The sequence below is a fragment of the Triticum urartu genome, chromosome 7A (genome assembly GCF_056163025.1).
Source record: "Triticum urartu cultivar PI428250 chromosome 7A, HENAU_Tu73, whole genome shotgun sequence".
Lineage (NCBI taxonomy): Eukaryota > Viridiplantae > Streptophyta > Magnoliopsida > Poales > Poaceae > Triticum > Triticum urartu.
This window is the reverse complement of record NC_141879.1, coordinates 8,907,112-8,924,044: the sequence shown is the minus strand read 5'-3', so window position 1 is coordinate 8,924,044 and position 16,933 is coordinate 8,907,112. Positions and strand designations below refer to the sequence as shown.

At 46.1% G+C, this 16,933-nt stretch overlaps 2 protein-coding genes across 3 annotated transcripts in view; one reads left to right on the top strand and one right to left on the bottom strand.

Annotated features, from left to right (window-relative positions):
- Positions 1-1,694: 1,694 nt before the first annotated feature.
- Positions 1,695-16,933, top strand: part of LOC125523044 (protein yippee-like At4g27745) — a 53,825-nt gene continuing 38,586 nt past the window's right edge. For both annotated transcript variants that reach the window (XM_087534414.1, XM_087534413.1), the window contains exon 1: positions 1,695-1,764. In XM_087534414.1, the coding sequence (XP_087390540.1) occupies positions 1,714-1,764 (51 nt within the window). In that variant the 5' untranslated portion in view covers positions 1,695-1,713. The remainder of the gene's footprint in view (positions 1,765-16,933) is intronic.
- Positions 3,638-4,759, bottom strand: LOC125518049 (leucine-rich repeat receptor-like serine/threonine-protein kinase At1g17230). The gene is made up of 2 exons (XM_087536790.1): positions 4,087-4,759; positions 3,638-3,993 (listed from the first exon to the last, which is right to left on the bottom strand). Exons 1-2 carry the CDS (start codon positions 4,754-4,756, stop codon positions 3,638-3,640), a joined length of 1,026 nt encoding a protein of 341 aa, XP_087392916.1. The 5' UTR covers positions 4,757-4,759.

The following is a 16,933-nucleotide window of genomic DNA, read 5'->3' as shown; positions in this document are numbered from 1 at the left end:
CAGGGCACACTTAGATTGTCTTAGGTACGGGTAGGCCAGCTCAGAGTTGCCCCTGGTGGCCACCGGCAGCTGACAGGTGGACCAACACTCAGAGGAGCACTGGCCCGGGGGGGTTAAAATAAGATGACCCTTGAGTCTGCAGAACCCAAGGGAAAGAAAAGGCTAGGTGGCAAATGGTAAAACCAAGGTTGGGCATTGCTGGACAAGCTTTAATCAAGGCGAAATATCAAGGGGTTCCCATTATAACCCAACCGCGTAAGGAACGCAAAAATCCGGGAACATAACACCGATATGACGGAAACTAGGGCGGCAAGAGTGGAACAAAACACTAGGCGAGAGGCCGAGCCTTCCACCCTTTACCAAGTATATAGATGCATTAAGATAACATAGCAATATAATGATATCCCAACAAGTAAATAAATGTTCCAACAAGGAACAGCCTCCAATCTTCACCTGCAACTAGCAACGCTATAAGAGGGGGCTGAGCAAAGCGGTAACATAGCCAATCAACGGTTTGCTAGGACAAAGATGGGTTAGAGGTTTGACATGGCAATTTGGGAGGCTTGCAAGCAAGTGGTAGGCATCGTAGCAATGGCATAGCAAAAGAGCGAGCAAACTAGCATAGCAAAGATAGTAGTGATTTCGAGGGTATGATCATCTTGCCTGCACAGTTGTCAGAGTTGACTGGATCCTCGAAAGCAAACTCAACGGGCTCCTCGTTAGCAAACTCGTCTCCCGGCTCTACCCAAACAAGACAAACAAGCAACAAGGATACAATCAACCACGTGCAAACTCAAACAACACGATGCAAAGATGATATGCTATGCGGGATGCGATGCGGGATGCAAAATGCAAGATATGACAGGAAATGCATGAACCTGGCCTCAACTTGGAATTCTAAGGGTGCCACTGGAAAGATGAGATGAAATCGCTTGAAAACGATATAAAGAACGCCGGAATCGGAGTTACGGTTTGGAAATGGCAAGCGATTCAAAAATGACACCGGTCTGCGATTTACAGCAAGTAGGCACCTAAATGCAACGAAATGAACATGCTACAGCACCCAAACATGACAACAAAATACATGGCAGGGATGCACACAAGATGCTTAACAAAAGTCTAGCACTGAGCTACGGCCAATTCATCCATTAACATGTTCAAACAAGTACGGCAAAAATGCAAATGGATAACATATCTCAGACTTTGTGAAATTAACACTTGTCTGGAATTTCAGATCAAGAGTGGACAGAGCTTAATAATCAATAAATAGGAACTTAGATGGACCAGTTATGCTGGACTGGTTGGGGATGCCATGCTAAAATTACTAGTACTAAGTACTTGTCAACTAGCTAGGGATTTTAAATTGGCTCATCAACTGCAGTGGAGAGGTCCGACAATACAATATGAGAACGTTTCTGTAGCTGATCAGTTTAGCTAGCATTTGTGTTTCTATACTTACATAGCGAAGTTTCAGTTAACTAGAGATACTACTGTGATCTATCTATGTGTACAATTCAGATGTTGAGACCTCGATACGCTATGCTATGATCTGTCTATCTCAATTTTGATTGTGTTTGGAGGATAAATACAATACTCATACTATCTCTCCTTTGCTTGCTCTTTTGGATGTTGTTCTAGGGGAGGAATGGCCGCGCATTTCTCGCCTCTCACGCCATTAACATCACCATGGGGGCCAAGGAGGACAGGCAGTTCATGACGGGGCTTCACATGGTCGCCGACATCCACTGCCGTGACTGCCGCGAGGTGCTCGGATGGAAGTACGAGAGAGCCTACGAGGAATCCCAAAAGTACAAGGAAGGCAAGTTCACATGGTGGCCGAGCTACGGCCCACGGTGGGCAAGCTCCAGCACCGCATGGAGCCATGGCAGGGGCGGTGGCTTTCTAAAGCCGCCCGAACGGTGCTAGTCAACTCGTCCCTGTCCAGCCTGCTCCTATTCATAATGAGCTTCTACAGCCTGCCCGAGACTCTGCACCATGAGATTGCCAGGGTCCAGGGTCGCTTCTACTGGGCCGGTGAGGGAGACAAGCAGAAGTACCACATGGTACGATGGTCTGAGATTTGTAAGCCTCGCGATCAGGGCGGACTTGGGATAATGTGCTCCAAGCGGATGAACATTGCCCTCCTAACTAGATGGCTTTGGCGGATTACGAATGGCGAGGGTGACCTTTGGCTTCGCATCATTCAGCAGAAATACCTACGAGACCAACCCCTCGCCTTTTGCCAGCGGTCCGGTGGTTCCCAGTTCTGGCAATCTATCATACAACTGCTTCCGGTCCTCCGCATTGGATCCTCGATTACGGTTGGATCTGGTACTGCCACGTTGTTTTGGTTCGATCACTAGGCTAGGGATGCCCCCTTCGCGGCTCGTTTTCCTGACCTGTTCTCCATTGCGGTAGACCCGCGGATTTCTGTTGCGACGGCCCTTATTGACTTAGGGCAACTCGCGTTCCAGCATCGCTGCCATCCAGGAGGCCGGTCACCTACGCACCTCGCAGGGCCGGCATCACTTGGGCCTTCCAGAGGAGGTAGTTCCCCCTCGTTAACTTCTCGGTTGGTGGTGCGCCAAGGTTGAGGACGACAGCACCCGAGGTGGAGGCCATGGCGATAGATGGGATTGTTTTGGGTCGCTAGATGATAGGGAAGAGCCAGGCTTTGTATACCATGTAAGATGTGTTTCGTGGAAGCGTTCCTACTCCCGACGGGGAGCCGTATGCGTTTATTTATGAGAGACGGGAAGCACCCTGCCATGGCGTACAATCCTTCGATGATCGCTAGGACTCCTCGATACAAGATGAGGAGACAGAGAAGGCTACGAGTACATGAGAGAAATAGAGATAGAGAAGGTTTAGATTACATGAGAGTTTAAACAGATATTCTAACAGAATCATCATACAACTGAACTGCAATTTACATTCAGTATTTACACATCTATATACTCACAGGGGGAGGTTACATTTAACTACAGCCTATTAGTTAGTTATCATCCAATTTAGTAAAATAGTTGTGTATTGCATTTGTTCTTTTCCATCATGCACCCAAGAAGATTATACATTGGCCCTCATGAAATATTTTCAGTGGGAATACTTCCTAAAATTTCGAGATTTTGTTGTCAGAAACATGAGAATGCCATGTTGCCTACTTAACTCAATATTCTGTAACAAGAAATTTCATTTTGCAAGTTTCAAATGAGCAAGCACCCCAAAGACTAACATCATTGAAGATCCAACAGAAGTGTGAATCTGTAGATGCATGTGTGGAGCAACCAGGAACACAACACGCATTTTTTTTCGAAACGAAGGCAAAAGATTTGCCTCATCGATTAATTAAGAAGAAGAGAATTACTCAATTAATTAACAGAAACTGGGCGATACAAACCAACGATATGTGTACAACTCACAGAGCATGCAACCCCATAGGCGCACAAACAGCCCAACACTCTGTTTCCATAGCATTATGAACATCGTGCACGGGCAAAAGCAAGTAAAGGACATTATTGCGGGAGGAAGCAACATTTTGATATAAAGGTGCCTATTGACATCAAGGACATTCCCTTGCTTGCGTATTTCATTTCTTTTATTTTAAAGTAACTAAGGCACTTGGTTTTAGCCTGTGGCCTTACAGGATGAGGAGGCCACGGAATGGGCCACGCCCACGGCTGCGGCACAGTCGTTTGAGAGCTATCTGCATGGACGGCCTTTGCTTCGGATCTCCAACGGTACAATCCACACCCAGCCTGAACACGGCCGCCATCTCCTCCATGTACCGCGCTTGATCAGGGATGCCCTTGTCCACGACAATCTTGAACATTTTCAGATGGTTTGCCATCAATTCATTGCAGTTGTCCTGAGCCCAAATCGCCAATAGACCATCTGCTCCATTGGCCAACTTCCCTGTGACTAGCTCCAGCAGCAGCACACCGAAGCTGTAAATGTCTACCTTCTCCGTCAGCTGGCTTGCCGCGACACCATACTCTGCAAGTAATTAACTACTATCAATACAAGTTAAAAGGCCAAGCTAGTTAATTAAGACAGAATTCCATTGCGTGGATCGATGGCCTGGCGTACCTGGAGCTGCATACCCAAAGTTACCAACTGGAATGTCCCCGATCGGCAATGGTTGGTTAAGCCCGGCAATGTTCATCTGCGCAATGCCAAAGCTGGCTATCACGGCCTTGAAATTCTGATCAAGCAAGATGTTTTCAGAGTTGATGTTGTGGTGGACAATCGGTCTGTTGCATCGGTGATGCAAGTGGCAGAGCCCTTGGGCCAAGCCGATGGCGATGGCAATCGTCTGCGGCCAGCTCAGTGGCTGCTCGCCCCCCTCCCGCCGGTGCAGCCAGTAGTCAAGGCTGCCATTCACGGGGTACTCGTAGACGAGCATGATCGCGTCTTCCCTCTGGATGAAGTGTAGCACATTGATGATGTTGTCATGAGAGATGCTGGCTAACAGAGTCATCTCCAACTTGCAGCGGTTCTTGACATTGTCATCCACTAGTAGTGCTGGGTTTGCATTCTGGAACTTCTTGACCAGCAGCGTAGTCGGGAGACCGATGCCAGCGGCTCCCTGCACGTGGACTACGTACAGTTGTTGGTCCTCCCCTATCCTTCTGCTAGCCCACATGCTTCTCTGGTTATTTTCAGTGAGGCTGTCGACTATGCCTTGATCGTTGTACTCGATAGGCGGTGGTGGCGCCACAGGACGGCTGATGCGCTGGAACCACCGTGATCCGGGCATTTCCAGCAGCGACAAGGGTGGTCAACCTGCAGCTATGAGAGGCAGAGAGAGATGCATGTTGGTGATTAGTTTGTCAGGCACAACAAATTAAAGATGGGTGAATCATCTGAAGAAATATCTACCAGGATTCATTCAATTACCAGTGAAAAACAGATGGTAAAATTCATAACCCAGCTGTAGTATCTGGCTGACCTGCTGCTGTAGTGTAGTGTAGTGTAGTATAGGAGGTGTTCAAATTCAGTTAATGTTGCTGTTTACCGGTAACTAGAAGAGAGGAGAGCAGCACAAAAAGGAAAGGAATTTGGAGGCGGTCGGAGCCAGAGAAGACGGTGATGAATTCGGCTTGGGAATTGACACGGGACACGTACCGTGGAACGGCCAGTCGTGGTGCCGTCCGACCATGGCTTCCGAGGCACACCAGCCGCAGCCGCATCTCCCGTACCGGCACACCCGTCTCCGGCATGCGGTACGGGCACAGGCACAACAGCTGCATCTGCCTCCCACGACGGCCTACTGTCGCCGTCCCAGCTCGCCTGAGCAACAACCACAGCGACAGCAACGAACGCCTCCATGGTCTCCTCCGGATCCACAACGCCGAGAGAGCGTGGATGGGAGGGGATTAGGGTGGGGGAGAAGAAGACCATGGCTGGGAGTCGTGGTATGTACGTTGGCAAGAAGGGATGGCGTGGGGAAAGGAGGAGAAGGAAGAAGAAGAAGAAGAAGAAGAAGAAGAAGAAGAAGAAGAAGATTGAAATGAGGTGGGAGGCAGGGCTCCATTTATATATCGGGCATATAAGTATACGTGTGCTGCTGGGACGTAGCAGTACCACTAAAACTTTTGGGTTCAAAAGAATAAATAAAAACTAGGTAGTATGGTTTTGTGCCAAGAGACTCGAAAACAAAACCATGGATACGTGGCAGGGTTCAAAAAATTCGACTAAATTTTGGCAAGGTTGTCCAACATGCATTTGTAAAAAAAAAAATGAGATTACGTACAGTTGCACTGACACTCAATATATATACCTCGGTTCAGCCGCCGCCGTCGCTGTCTATGGCAGTACAGTACAGTAATGCTCTGTATCTCCACTCCATTCGGATGGGGAGGCCTACCCCTTGCTCCTGCCCAAGCGGAAGTTGGTAGTTTTCGTGTTCACTTCGTGTTCACGGGACAGATTATAGGCGGTGAAACTGAGGCCATCACTTTGGAAAGTGCACAACGGACACAACAAGTCCATGTCGAGAGCTAGTTGGGGCCGGCGAAGAGTCCAATGCGTCAAACATTTGCCTTATTCTCATCAGGAGAGATCGTCCATCGCCAATGTTAGATTAATTTCGAGGGCGTTGCCGATCCATCGAAGACAAGCAATCACACGCACATGACAAACTACACAGAGATTTGTTAATGAAATTCACAAACATGACTACACCACATCCAGAGGCATGATTACAGGCACACCTCCCCAATAGTGCCAATCATATAAGCCCTCCAGGGCACCAAATAGCGCTCCGACCTCGCGCCATGGGCACCCAGAGCGTCTCTCTCGTGATCTCTGTCTTGACCTAATTTGATTCTGACGGGTTGGGGAGATAAGACATGGTTGATGACGATTCTCGATCTTTCGTCCCCGCCGAATCGCCAAAAAGTGTACCCGCGACGCTAGAGTTGATGCACATAGCTAACGTTGAAGGCGACCCGCCTAGAAGGGCCGTATACAAGCAATCCACGGGAGTTTTTGTAGACCAGGAACCCCACGCACCCAGAAGGGACCCCGTCTAGATGCGCAGCGGCTATAGGTTGCCCTAGGTCGATTCGCTCGCCCCTAGAGCCTCGATGATCGCTGCCCTTCAACACGAAGAACGAACGAAGAACGAGAGAGAAAGAACAAGGGAGGGATCTAAACCTAGGGTAAAAAGTATATGGGTTCGGCGTGAGCTACGGTGCATCACCCCTGGCGTTGAGAGTACACGGTGACGTGTTCGTGTGTGAACACACTTTTGAAGGAAATATGCCCTAGAGGCAATAATAAAGTTATTATTTATTTCCTTATGTCATGATAAATGTTTTTTATTCGTGCTAGAATTGTATTAACCGGAAACATAAGACTTGTGTGAATACATAGACAAACAAAGTGTCACTAGTATGCCTCTACTTAACTAGCTTGTTGATCAAAGATGGTTACGTGACATGAGTTGTCATTTGATTAACGAGATCACATCATTAGGAGAATGATGTGATTGACTTGACCCATTCCGTTAGCTTTGCACTTGATCGTTTAGTATGTTGCTATTGCTTTCTTCATGACTTATACATGTTCCTATGACTATGATATTATGCAACTCCCGTTTACCGCAGGAACACTTTGTGTGCTACCAAACGTCACAACGTAACTGGGTAATTATAAACGTCACAACGTCACTAATCTCTTCATGGGTGGAGTCGGGTCCATATTGGTTATTTACCAAAGAAGCTGGAGTGGGCTCGTAAAAGACTAAATGTGTTGTTTAGTAGGAATGATCATTCTGCAGTGATGGAAAGGAAGAAAATTCTTCAAGACATGGATGAGCTTCTTATAAAGGAAGAGATGCTATGGAAGCAAAGATCTCGTTTGGATAAAATAAGAGGAGGAGATCGTAATACTAATTATTTTCAGAGAAAGGCTTCATGGAGAGCAAAGAAAAATTATATTGCGGCACTAAGGAAGGATGATGGGGGTCTCACGGAAAATCTGGAGGAAATGAAAGGTATAACAAACTCGTTCTTTAAAAATCTTTATTCTGTTGATGACTCCGTTGACCCGTCACATATTATTCCGTTGGTTAAACCCCTTGTATCTGATGATACGAATGATGAGCTTTGCAAACCGTTTTTGGAACAAGAGATTAGTGATGCGCTTTTTCAAATGGGACCGTTAAAAGCTCCGGGTCCGGATGGTTTTCCTGCAAGGTTTTTCCAACGAAATTGGGGTTTGATCAAAGTGGATATTATTAAGGCTGTCCAACAGTTTTTTAATTCTGGAATTATGCCAGAGGGGATAAATAACACAACTATTGTTCTCATCCCAAAAGTTAAGAATCCTCAGTCTACTAAAGAGTTCAGGTCGATCAGTTTGTGCAATGTTATCTATAAGATTATTTCCAAATGCCTTGTTAACATACTGCGACGGCTCCTTGATGGTACGATTTCGCCTACTCAAAGTGCATTTATTCCGGGAAGGTTAATTTCTGACAATGCTCTCATAGCTTTTGAATGTATACATTCGTTAAGTACGCTGAAAGATTCCAGAGGGGAATTTTGTGCATATAAGTTGGACTTGGCGAAAGCCTTTGATAGGGTGGACTGGCGTTTCTTACAATGTATGATGGGGGCTTTGGGCTTTGCACCAACGTGGATAAATTGGATTATGGCATGTGTTACATCAGTGAAATTTGCAGTGCGCTTCAACGGACAATTGTTGGAGACGTTTTCACCTACTCGGGGGCTCAGGCAGGGAGATCCTTTATCCGCGTATTTGTTCCTATTTGTTGCCGAGGCACTTTCTTTACTGCTTAAAGATGCTTCTACCAGGGGAGCTCTTCAGGAGTTCCATTTGAATAGACAAGCCCCAGGTATTTCTCACTTGCTGTTTGCGGACGACAGTATGTTATTTTTCAAAGGCTCCATTGATCAAGCAGTTTCCATTAAAAATATTTTGACGGAGTACGAGAAAGGGACTGGGCAGTTATTAAGTCCTGATAAGTGTTCCATGATGTTTGGGAAAAAGTGTAGTCTGGAGAACCAAGTGGCTATAATGGTAATCTTAAAATTTACGGTCGATGGTTTCAAAGATAAATATCTTGGACTACCGGTTCCTGAGGAAAGAATGAAAGCTGGTAAGTTTCAATCTACTAGAGAAAAGGTTTTGAAAAGGCTCTCTGACTGGATAGAGAAATACGCTTCTTCTGGGGTGAGAGAGGACTTAATAAAATCAGTTATTCAATCTCTACCTGTGTATGCTATGTGTATTTTTAAGTTCCCTCCTCCCTTTGTGAGGAGTTAACCAAGATTATCCGGAATTTTTGGTGGGGAGATGAGGAAGATCGAAGAAAAACACATTGGTTAGCATGGGACAAATTAACAAGGTGCTTAGGCGAAGCCCTGCGTCGGTAGCAACATCATCATCATCACCACGCCGTTGTGCTGACGGAACTCTTCCTCAAAGCTCGGCTTGATCGAAGTTCGAGGGACGTCATCGAGTTGAACGTGTGCAGAACTCGGAGGTGCCGTGCGTTCGGTACTTGATTGGTCGGATCATGAAGACGTACGACTACATCAACCGCGTTGTGCTAACGCTTCCGCTTTCGGTCTACGAGGGTACGTGGACACACTCTCCCCTCTAATTACTATGCATCACCATGATCTTGCGTGTGCGTAGGAATTTTTTTGAAATTACTACGTTCCCCAACAGTGGCATCCGAGCCAGGTTTTATGCGTTGATGTTATTTGCACGAGTAGAACACAAGTGAGTTGTGGGCGATACAAGTCATACTGCTTACCAGCATGTCATACTTTGGTTCGGCATTATTATTGGATGAAGCGGCCCGGACCGACATTACGCGTACGCTTATGCGAGACTGGTTCTACCGACGTGCTTTGCACACAGGTGGCTGGCGGGTGTCAGTTTCTCCAACTTTAGTTGAACCGAGTGTGGCTACGCCCGGTCCTTGAGAAGGTTAAAACAGCACTAACTTGACGAACTATCGTTGTGGTTTTGATGCATAGGTAAGAACGGTTCTTGCTCAGCCCGTAGCAGCCACGTAAAACTTGCAACAACAAAGTAGAGGACGTCTAACTTGTTTTTGCAGGGCATGTTGTGATGTGATATGGTCAAGGCATGATGCTATATTTTATTGTATGAGATGATCATGTTTTGTAACCGAGTTATCGGCAACTGGCAGGAGCCATATGGTTGTCGCTTTATTGTATGCAATGCAATCGCCCTGTAATGCTTTACTTTATCACTAAGCGGTAGCGATAGTCGTAGAAGCATAAATTGGCGAGACGACAAACGATGCTACGATGGAGATCAAGGTATCGCGTCGGTGACGATGGTGATCATGACGGTGCTTCGGAGATGGAGATCACAAGCACAAGATGATGATGGCCATATCATATCACTTATATTGATTGCATGTGATGTTTATCTTTGATGCATCTTATCTTGCTTTGATTGACGGTAGCATTATAAGATGATCTCTCAGTAAATTTCAAGGTATAAGTGTTCTCCCTGAGTATGCACCGTTGTGAAAGTTCTTCGTGCTGAGACACCACGTGATGATCGGGTGTGATAGGCTCTACGTTCAAATACAACGGGTGCAAAACAGTTGCACACACAGAATACTCAGGTTAAACTTGACGAGCCTAGCATATGCAGATATGGCCTCGGAACACTGAGACCGAAAGGTCGAGCGTGAATCATACAGTAGATATGATCAACATAGTGATGTGCACCATTGAAACTACTCCATCTCACATGATGATTGGACATGGTTTAGTTGATTTGGATCACATGATCACTTAGATGATTAGAGGGATGTCTATCTAAGTGGGAGTTCTTAAAGTAATATGATTAATTAAACTTAAATTTATCATGAACTTAGTACCTGATAGTATTTTGCTTGTCTATGTTGATTGTAGATAGATGGCCCGTGATGTTGTTCCGTTGAATTTTAATGCGTTCCTTGAGAAAGCAAAGTTGAAAGATGATGGTAGCAATTACACGGACTGGGTCCGTAACTTAAGGATTATCCTCATTGCTGCATAGAAGAATTACATCCTAGAAGCACCGCTAGGTGCCAGACCAGTTGCAGGAGCAACACCAGATGTTATGAACGTCTGGCAGAGCAAAGCTGATGACTACTTGATAGTTCAGTGTGCCATGCTTTACGGCTTAGAACTAGGACTTCAACGACGTTTTGCACATCATGGAGCATATGAGATGTTTCAGGAGTTGAAGTTAATATTTCAAGCAAATGCCCGGGTTGAGAGATATGAAGTCTCCAATAAGTTCTACAGCTGCAAGATGGAGGAGAATAGTTCTGTCAGTGAGCATATACTCAGAATGTCTGGATATAACAATCACTTGATTCAACTGGGAGTTAATCTTCCGGATGATAGCGTCATTGACGGAATTCTTCAATCACTGCCACCAAGCTACAAGAGCTTCGTGATGAACTATAATATGCAAGGGATGGATAAGACGATTCCCGAGCTCTTCGCAATGCTAAAGGCTGCGGAGGTAGAAATCAAGAAGGAGCATCAAGTGTTTGAAGGAAATATGCCCTAGAGGCAATAATAAAGTTATTATTTATTTCTTATTTCATGATAAATGTTTATTATTCATGCTAGAATTGTATTAACCGGAAACATAATACATGTGTGAATACATAGACAAACAGAGTGTCACTAGTATGCCTCTACTTGACTAGCTCATTGATCAAAGATGGTTATGTTTCCCAGCCATAGACATGAGTTGTCATTTGATTAACGGGATCACATCATTAGGAGAATGATCTGATTGACATGACCCATTCCGTTAGCTTAGCACCTGATCGTTTAGTATGTTGCTATTGCTTTATTCATGACTTATACATGTTCCTATGACTATGAGATTATGCAACTCCCGTTTACCGGAGGAACACTTTGTGTGCTACCAAACGTCACAACGTAACTGGGTGATTATAAAGGTGCTCTACAGGTGTCTTCGAAGGTACTTGTTGGGTTGGCGTATTTCGAGATTAGGATTTGTCACTCCGATTGTCGGAGAGGTATCTCTGGGCCCTCTCGGTAATGCACATCACATAAGCCTTGCAAGCATTGCAACTAATGAGTTAGTTGCGAGATGATGTATTACGGAACGAGTAAAGAGACTTGCCAGTAACGAGATTGAACTAGGTATTGAGATACCGACGATCGAATCTCGGGCAAGTAACATACCGATGACAAAGGGAACAACGTATGCTGTTATGCGGTCTGACCGATAAAGATCTTCGTAGAATATGTAGGAGCCAATAAGAGCATCCAGGTTCCTCTATTGGATATTGACCGGAGACGTGTCTCGGTCATGTCTACATTGTTCTCGAACCGTAGGGTCCGCACGCTTAACGTTACGATGACAGTTTCATTATGAGTTTATGCATTTTGATGTATCGAAGTTTGTTCGGAGTCCCGGATGTGATCACGGACATGACGAGGAGTCTCGAAATGGTCGAGACATAAAGATCGATATATTGGACGGCTATATTCGGACACCGGAAATGTTCCGGGAGATTTCGGAGAAAACCGGAGTGCCGGAGGGTTACCGGAACCCCCCGGGAGAAGTAATGGGCCTTATGGGCCTTAGTGGAGAGAGAGAGGGGCGGCCAGGGTGGGCCGCGCGCCCCCTCCCCCTCTGGTCCGAATTGGACTAGGAGAGGGGGGGCAGCGCCCCCCTTTCCTTCTCCCTCTCCCCCTTCCTTTCCCCCTCCTAGTAGGAGTAGGAAAGAGGGGAGTCCTACTCCTACTAGGAGGAGGATTCCTCCTCCCTGGCGCGCCCACAAGGGCCGGCCGACCTCCCCCCTTGCTCCTTTATATACGGGGGCAGGGGGGCACCTCTAGACACACAAGTTGATCTTCGTGATCGTTCCTTAGCCGTGTGCGGTGCACCCCTCCACCATATTCCACCTCGGTCATATCGTAGCGGTGCTTAGGCGAAGTCCTGCGATGGTAGAACATCAAGATCGTCACCACGCCGTCGTGCTGACGGAACTCCTCCCCGACGCTTTGCTGGATTGAAGCCCGGGGATCGTCATCGAGCTGAACGTGTGCCAAGAACTCAGAGGTGCCGGAGTAACGGTGCTTGGATCGGTCGGATCGTGAAGAAGTACGACTACATCAACCGCGTTGATATAACGCTTCTGCTTTCGGCCTATGAGGGTATGTGGACAACACTCTCCCCTCTCGTTGCTATGTATCACCATGATCTTGCGTGTGCGTAGGAATTTTTTTGAAATTACTATGTTCCCCAATAGTGGCATCCGAGCCTAGGTTTTATGTGTTGATGTTATATGCACGAGTAGAACACAAGTGAGTTGTGGGTGATATAAGTCATACTGCTTACCAGCATGTCATACTTTAGTTCGGCGGTATTGTTGGATGAAGCGGCCCGGACCGACATTACGCGTACGCTTACGCGAGACTGGTTCTACCGCCGTGCTTTGCACACAGGTGGCTGGCGGGTGTCAGTTTCTCCAACTTTAGTTGAACCGAGTGTGGCTACGCCCGGTCCTTGCGAAGGTTAAAACAGCACCAACTTGACCAACTATCGTTGTGGTTTTGATGCGTAGGTAAGATTGGTTCTTGCTAAGCCCGTAGCAGCCACGTAAAATTTGCAACAACAAAGTAGAGGACGTCTAACTTGTTTTTTGCAGGGCATGTTGTGATGTGATATGGTCAAGACATGATGCTAAATTTTATTGTATGAGATGATCATGTTTTGTAACCGAGTTATCGGCAACTGGCAGGAGCCATATGGTTGTCGCTTTATTGTATGCAATGAAATCGCCCCGTAATGCTTTACTTTATCACTAAGCGGTAGCGATAGTCGTAGAAGCATAAGTTTGGCGAGACGACAACGATGCTACGATGGTGATCAAGGTGTCGCGCCGGTGACGATGGTGATCATGACGGTGCTTCAAAGATGGAGATTACAAGCACAAGATGATGATGGCCATATCATATCACTTATATTGATTGCATGCGATGTTTATCTTTTATGCATCTTATCTTGCTTTGATTGACGGTAGCATTATAAGATGATCTCTCACTAAATTATCATAGTAAAAGTGTTCTCCCTGAGTATGCACCGTTGCGAAAGTTCTTCGTGCTGAGACACCACGTGATGATCGGGTGTGATAGGCTCTACGTTCAAATACAACGGGTGCAAAACAGTTGCACATGCGGAATACTCAGGTTTAACTTGACGAGCCTAGCATATAACAGATATGGCCTCGGAACACGGAGACCGAAAGGTCGAGCGTGAATCATATTGTAGATATGATCAACATAATGATGTTCACCATTGAAACTACTCCATCTCACGTGATGATCGGACATGGTTTAGTTGATATGGATCACGTGATCACTTAGAGGATTAGAGGGATGTCTATCTAAGTGGGAGTTCTTTAGTAATATGATTAATTGACCTTAAATTTATCATGAACTTAGTCCCTGATAGTATCTTGCTTGTTTATGTTTTATTGTAGATAGATGGCCCGTGCTGTTGTTCCGTTGAATTTTAATGCGTTCCTTGAGAAAGCAAAGTTGAAAGATGATGGTAGCAATTACACGGACTGGGTCCGTAACTTGAGGATTATCCTCATTGCTGCACAGAAGAATTACGTCCTGGAAGCACCGCTAGGTGCCAGGCCTGCTGCTGATGCAACTGACGACGTTAAGAACGTCTGGTAGAGCAAAGCTGATGACTACTCAATAGTTCAATGTGCCATGCTTTACGGCTTAGAATCGGGTCTTCAACGACGTTTTGAACGTCATGGAGCATATGAGATGTTCCAGGAGTTGGAGTTAATATTTCAAGCAAATGCCCGAACTGAGAGATATGAAGTCTCCAATAAGTTCTATAGCTGCAAGATGGAGGAGAACAGTTCTGTCAATGAGCAACTTGTAACGCCCTCGATGCGGCTATAGCTCCCACGTGTCGAGGCACGACTTAGAGACATAACCGCATTGAAAGCAATGTCGCAAGTCAGGCAATCATTACAACATCCCATGTAATACATAATAAAAGGGGGAGAAAACATAGTTGGCTTACACTCGCCACGTCACATCAGAGTACATAAATAACATCCATCAAGCAAACACTCATGGCCCGACTACGGCGCCAAAATGGAAAAGAACCCAACATGCGACAAGGCCCTGAAACGAACCCCAACTAGGCACCACTAGTGATCATCGGGAAAGGAAACATAATAACGCTGAGAGTCCTCGTCGAACTCCCACTTGAGCTCGTACTCGTCACCTGGAGCGGAATCACCTGGACCTGCATCTGGAATTATAGTATTTGTGAGCCACAAGGACTCAGCAATCTCGCACCCACGCGATCAAGACTATTTAAGCTTATAGGACAGGATAAGGCAAATATATGTGGAGCTGCAGCAAGCGACTAGCATATATGGTGGCTAACTTATTCGCAAAGGAGAGCGAGAAGAGGAGGCAAAGCGCGAGCGAGAAACTAGAAGGAACAACCTGCGCAAGCATTACTCCAACACCTTGTCCACTTCCTGGACTCCGCCGAAAAGAGGCCATCACGGTAACACACTCAGTTGATTCATTTTAATTAATTAAGGTTTACGTTGTCTACAACCGGATATTAACAAATTCCCATCTACCCATAACCGCGGGCACGGCTTTCGAAAGTTCAATCCCTGCAGGGGAGTCCCAACTTAGCCCATGACAAGCTCTCACGGTCAACGAAGGAATAGACCTCCACCCGAGACACACCGATCAGACTCGGTAACCCGGTACAACAAGACAATTCGACAGGTTAAAACAAGTCCAGCAACACCACCCGCTGTGCCGACAAATCCCGATAGGAGCTGCACATATCTCGTTCTCAGGGCACACCGGATAAGCTAAGCGTACGGGAGCCAACGTAACCCAAGTTGCCGAGGGACGGCCCCGCACGGTGCTCTAGTTTGGACCAACACTCAGAGGAGCACTGGCCCGGGGGGGTTAAAATAAGATGACCCTTGAGTCTGCAGAACCCAAGGGAAAGAAAAGGCTAGGTGGCAAATGGTAAAACCAATGTTGGGCATTGCTGGAAAAGCTTTAATCAAGGCGAAATATCAAGGGGTTCCCATTATAACCCAACCGCGTAAGGAACGCAAAATCCGGGAACATTACACCGATATGACGGAAACTAGGGCGGCAAGAGTGGAACAAAACACTAGGCGAGAGGCCGAGCCTTCCACCCTTTACCAAGTATATAGATGCATTAAGACAACATGGCAATATAATGATATCCCAACAAGTAAATAAATGTTCCAACAAGGAACGGCCTCCAAACTTCACCTGCAACTAGCAACGCTATAAGAGGGGCTGAGCAAAGCGGTAACATAGCCAATCAACGGTTTGCTAGGACAAGGTGGGTTAGAGGTTGACATGGCAATTAGGAGGCTGACAAGCAAAAGGTAGGCATCGTAGCATTGGCATAGCAAGAGCGAGCAAACTAGCATAGCAAAGATAGTAGTGATTTCGAGGGTATGATCATCTTGCCTGCACAGTTGTCAGAGTTGACTGGATCCTCACAAGCAAACTCAACGGGCTCCTCGGTAGCGAACTCGTCTCCCGGCTCTACCCAACAAGACAAACAAGCGACAAGGATACAATCAACCATGTGCAAGACCAAGCAAAACGTTGAAATGATGATATGCTATGCGGGATGCGATGCGGGATGCAAAATGCAAGATATGACAGGAAATGCATAGAACCTGGCCTCAACCTGGAATTCCAAGGGTGCCACTGGATAGAGGGGATGAAATCGCTTGAAAACGATATAAAGATCATTGGAATCGGAGTTACGGTTTGGAAATGGCAAGCGTTTTAAGATATGACACCGGTCTGCGATTTACAGCAAGTAGGCATCTAAATGCAACGAAATGAACATGCTACAGCCACCAAACATGACAAAATAATACATGGCAGGGATGCCCACAAGATGCTTAACAAAAGACTAGCACTGAGCCACGGCCAATTCATCCATTAAGAGGTTCAAACAAGCATGTCAAAAACGCAAATGCAAAACAGATTCCAGACTTAGTGAAATTAACACTAGTCTGTAATTTCAGATCACGATGCTCTCTTCGGAGCAGCAAAACAACATGGTACATGACCTGAACATGACAAGTAAGAACATGGCATGGAGCTACTAAACAAGCTTAACAAAAGTCCCAAAGTGTCCTGGGGCCAAAAGGGTTCACAAAATATATTAACGGGCACACGAACATAGCATAAAATACAATCAGTTTTCAGACTTAGTGAAAACTGAGACATGCTGAAATATAACCCACGAAGGCATGTAAACGAGCTCGATGCACTCACCATGGTGCAAGTCACAGCAAGGCAAGCATTCACCCATTAAGAAG

Coding starts and splice junctions, on each gene's coding strand:
- LOC125518049 (XM_087536790.1), bottom strand. CDS start 4,756: ATGCCCGGATCACGGTGGTTCCAGCGCATCAGCCGTCCTGTGGCGCCA. Junction 3,994..4,086: donor CTTTGGGTATGCAGCTCCAG/GTACGCCAGGCC, acceptor AATTACTTGCAG/AGTATGGTGTCGCGGCAAGC.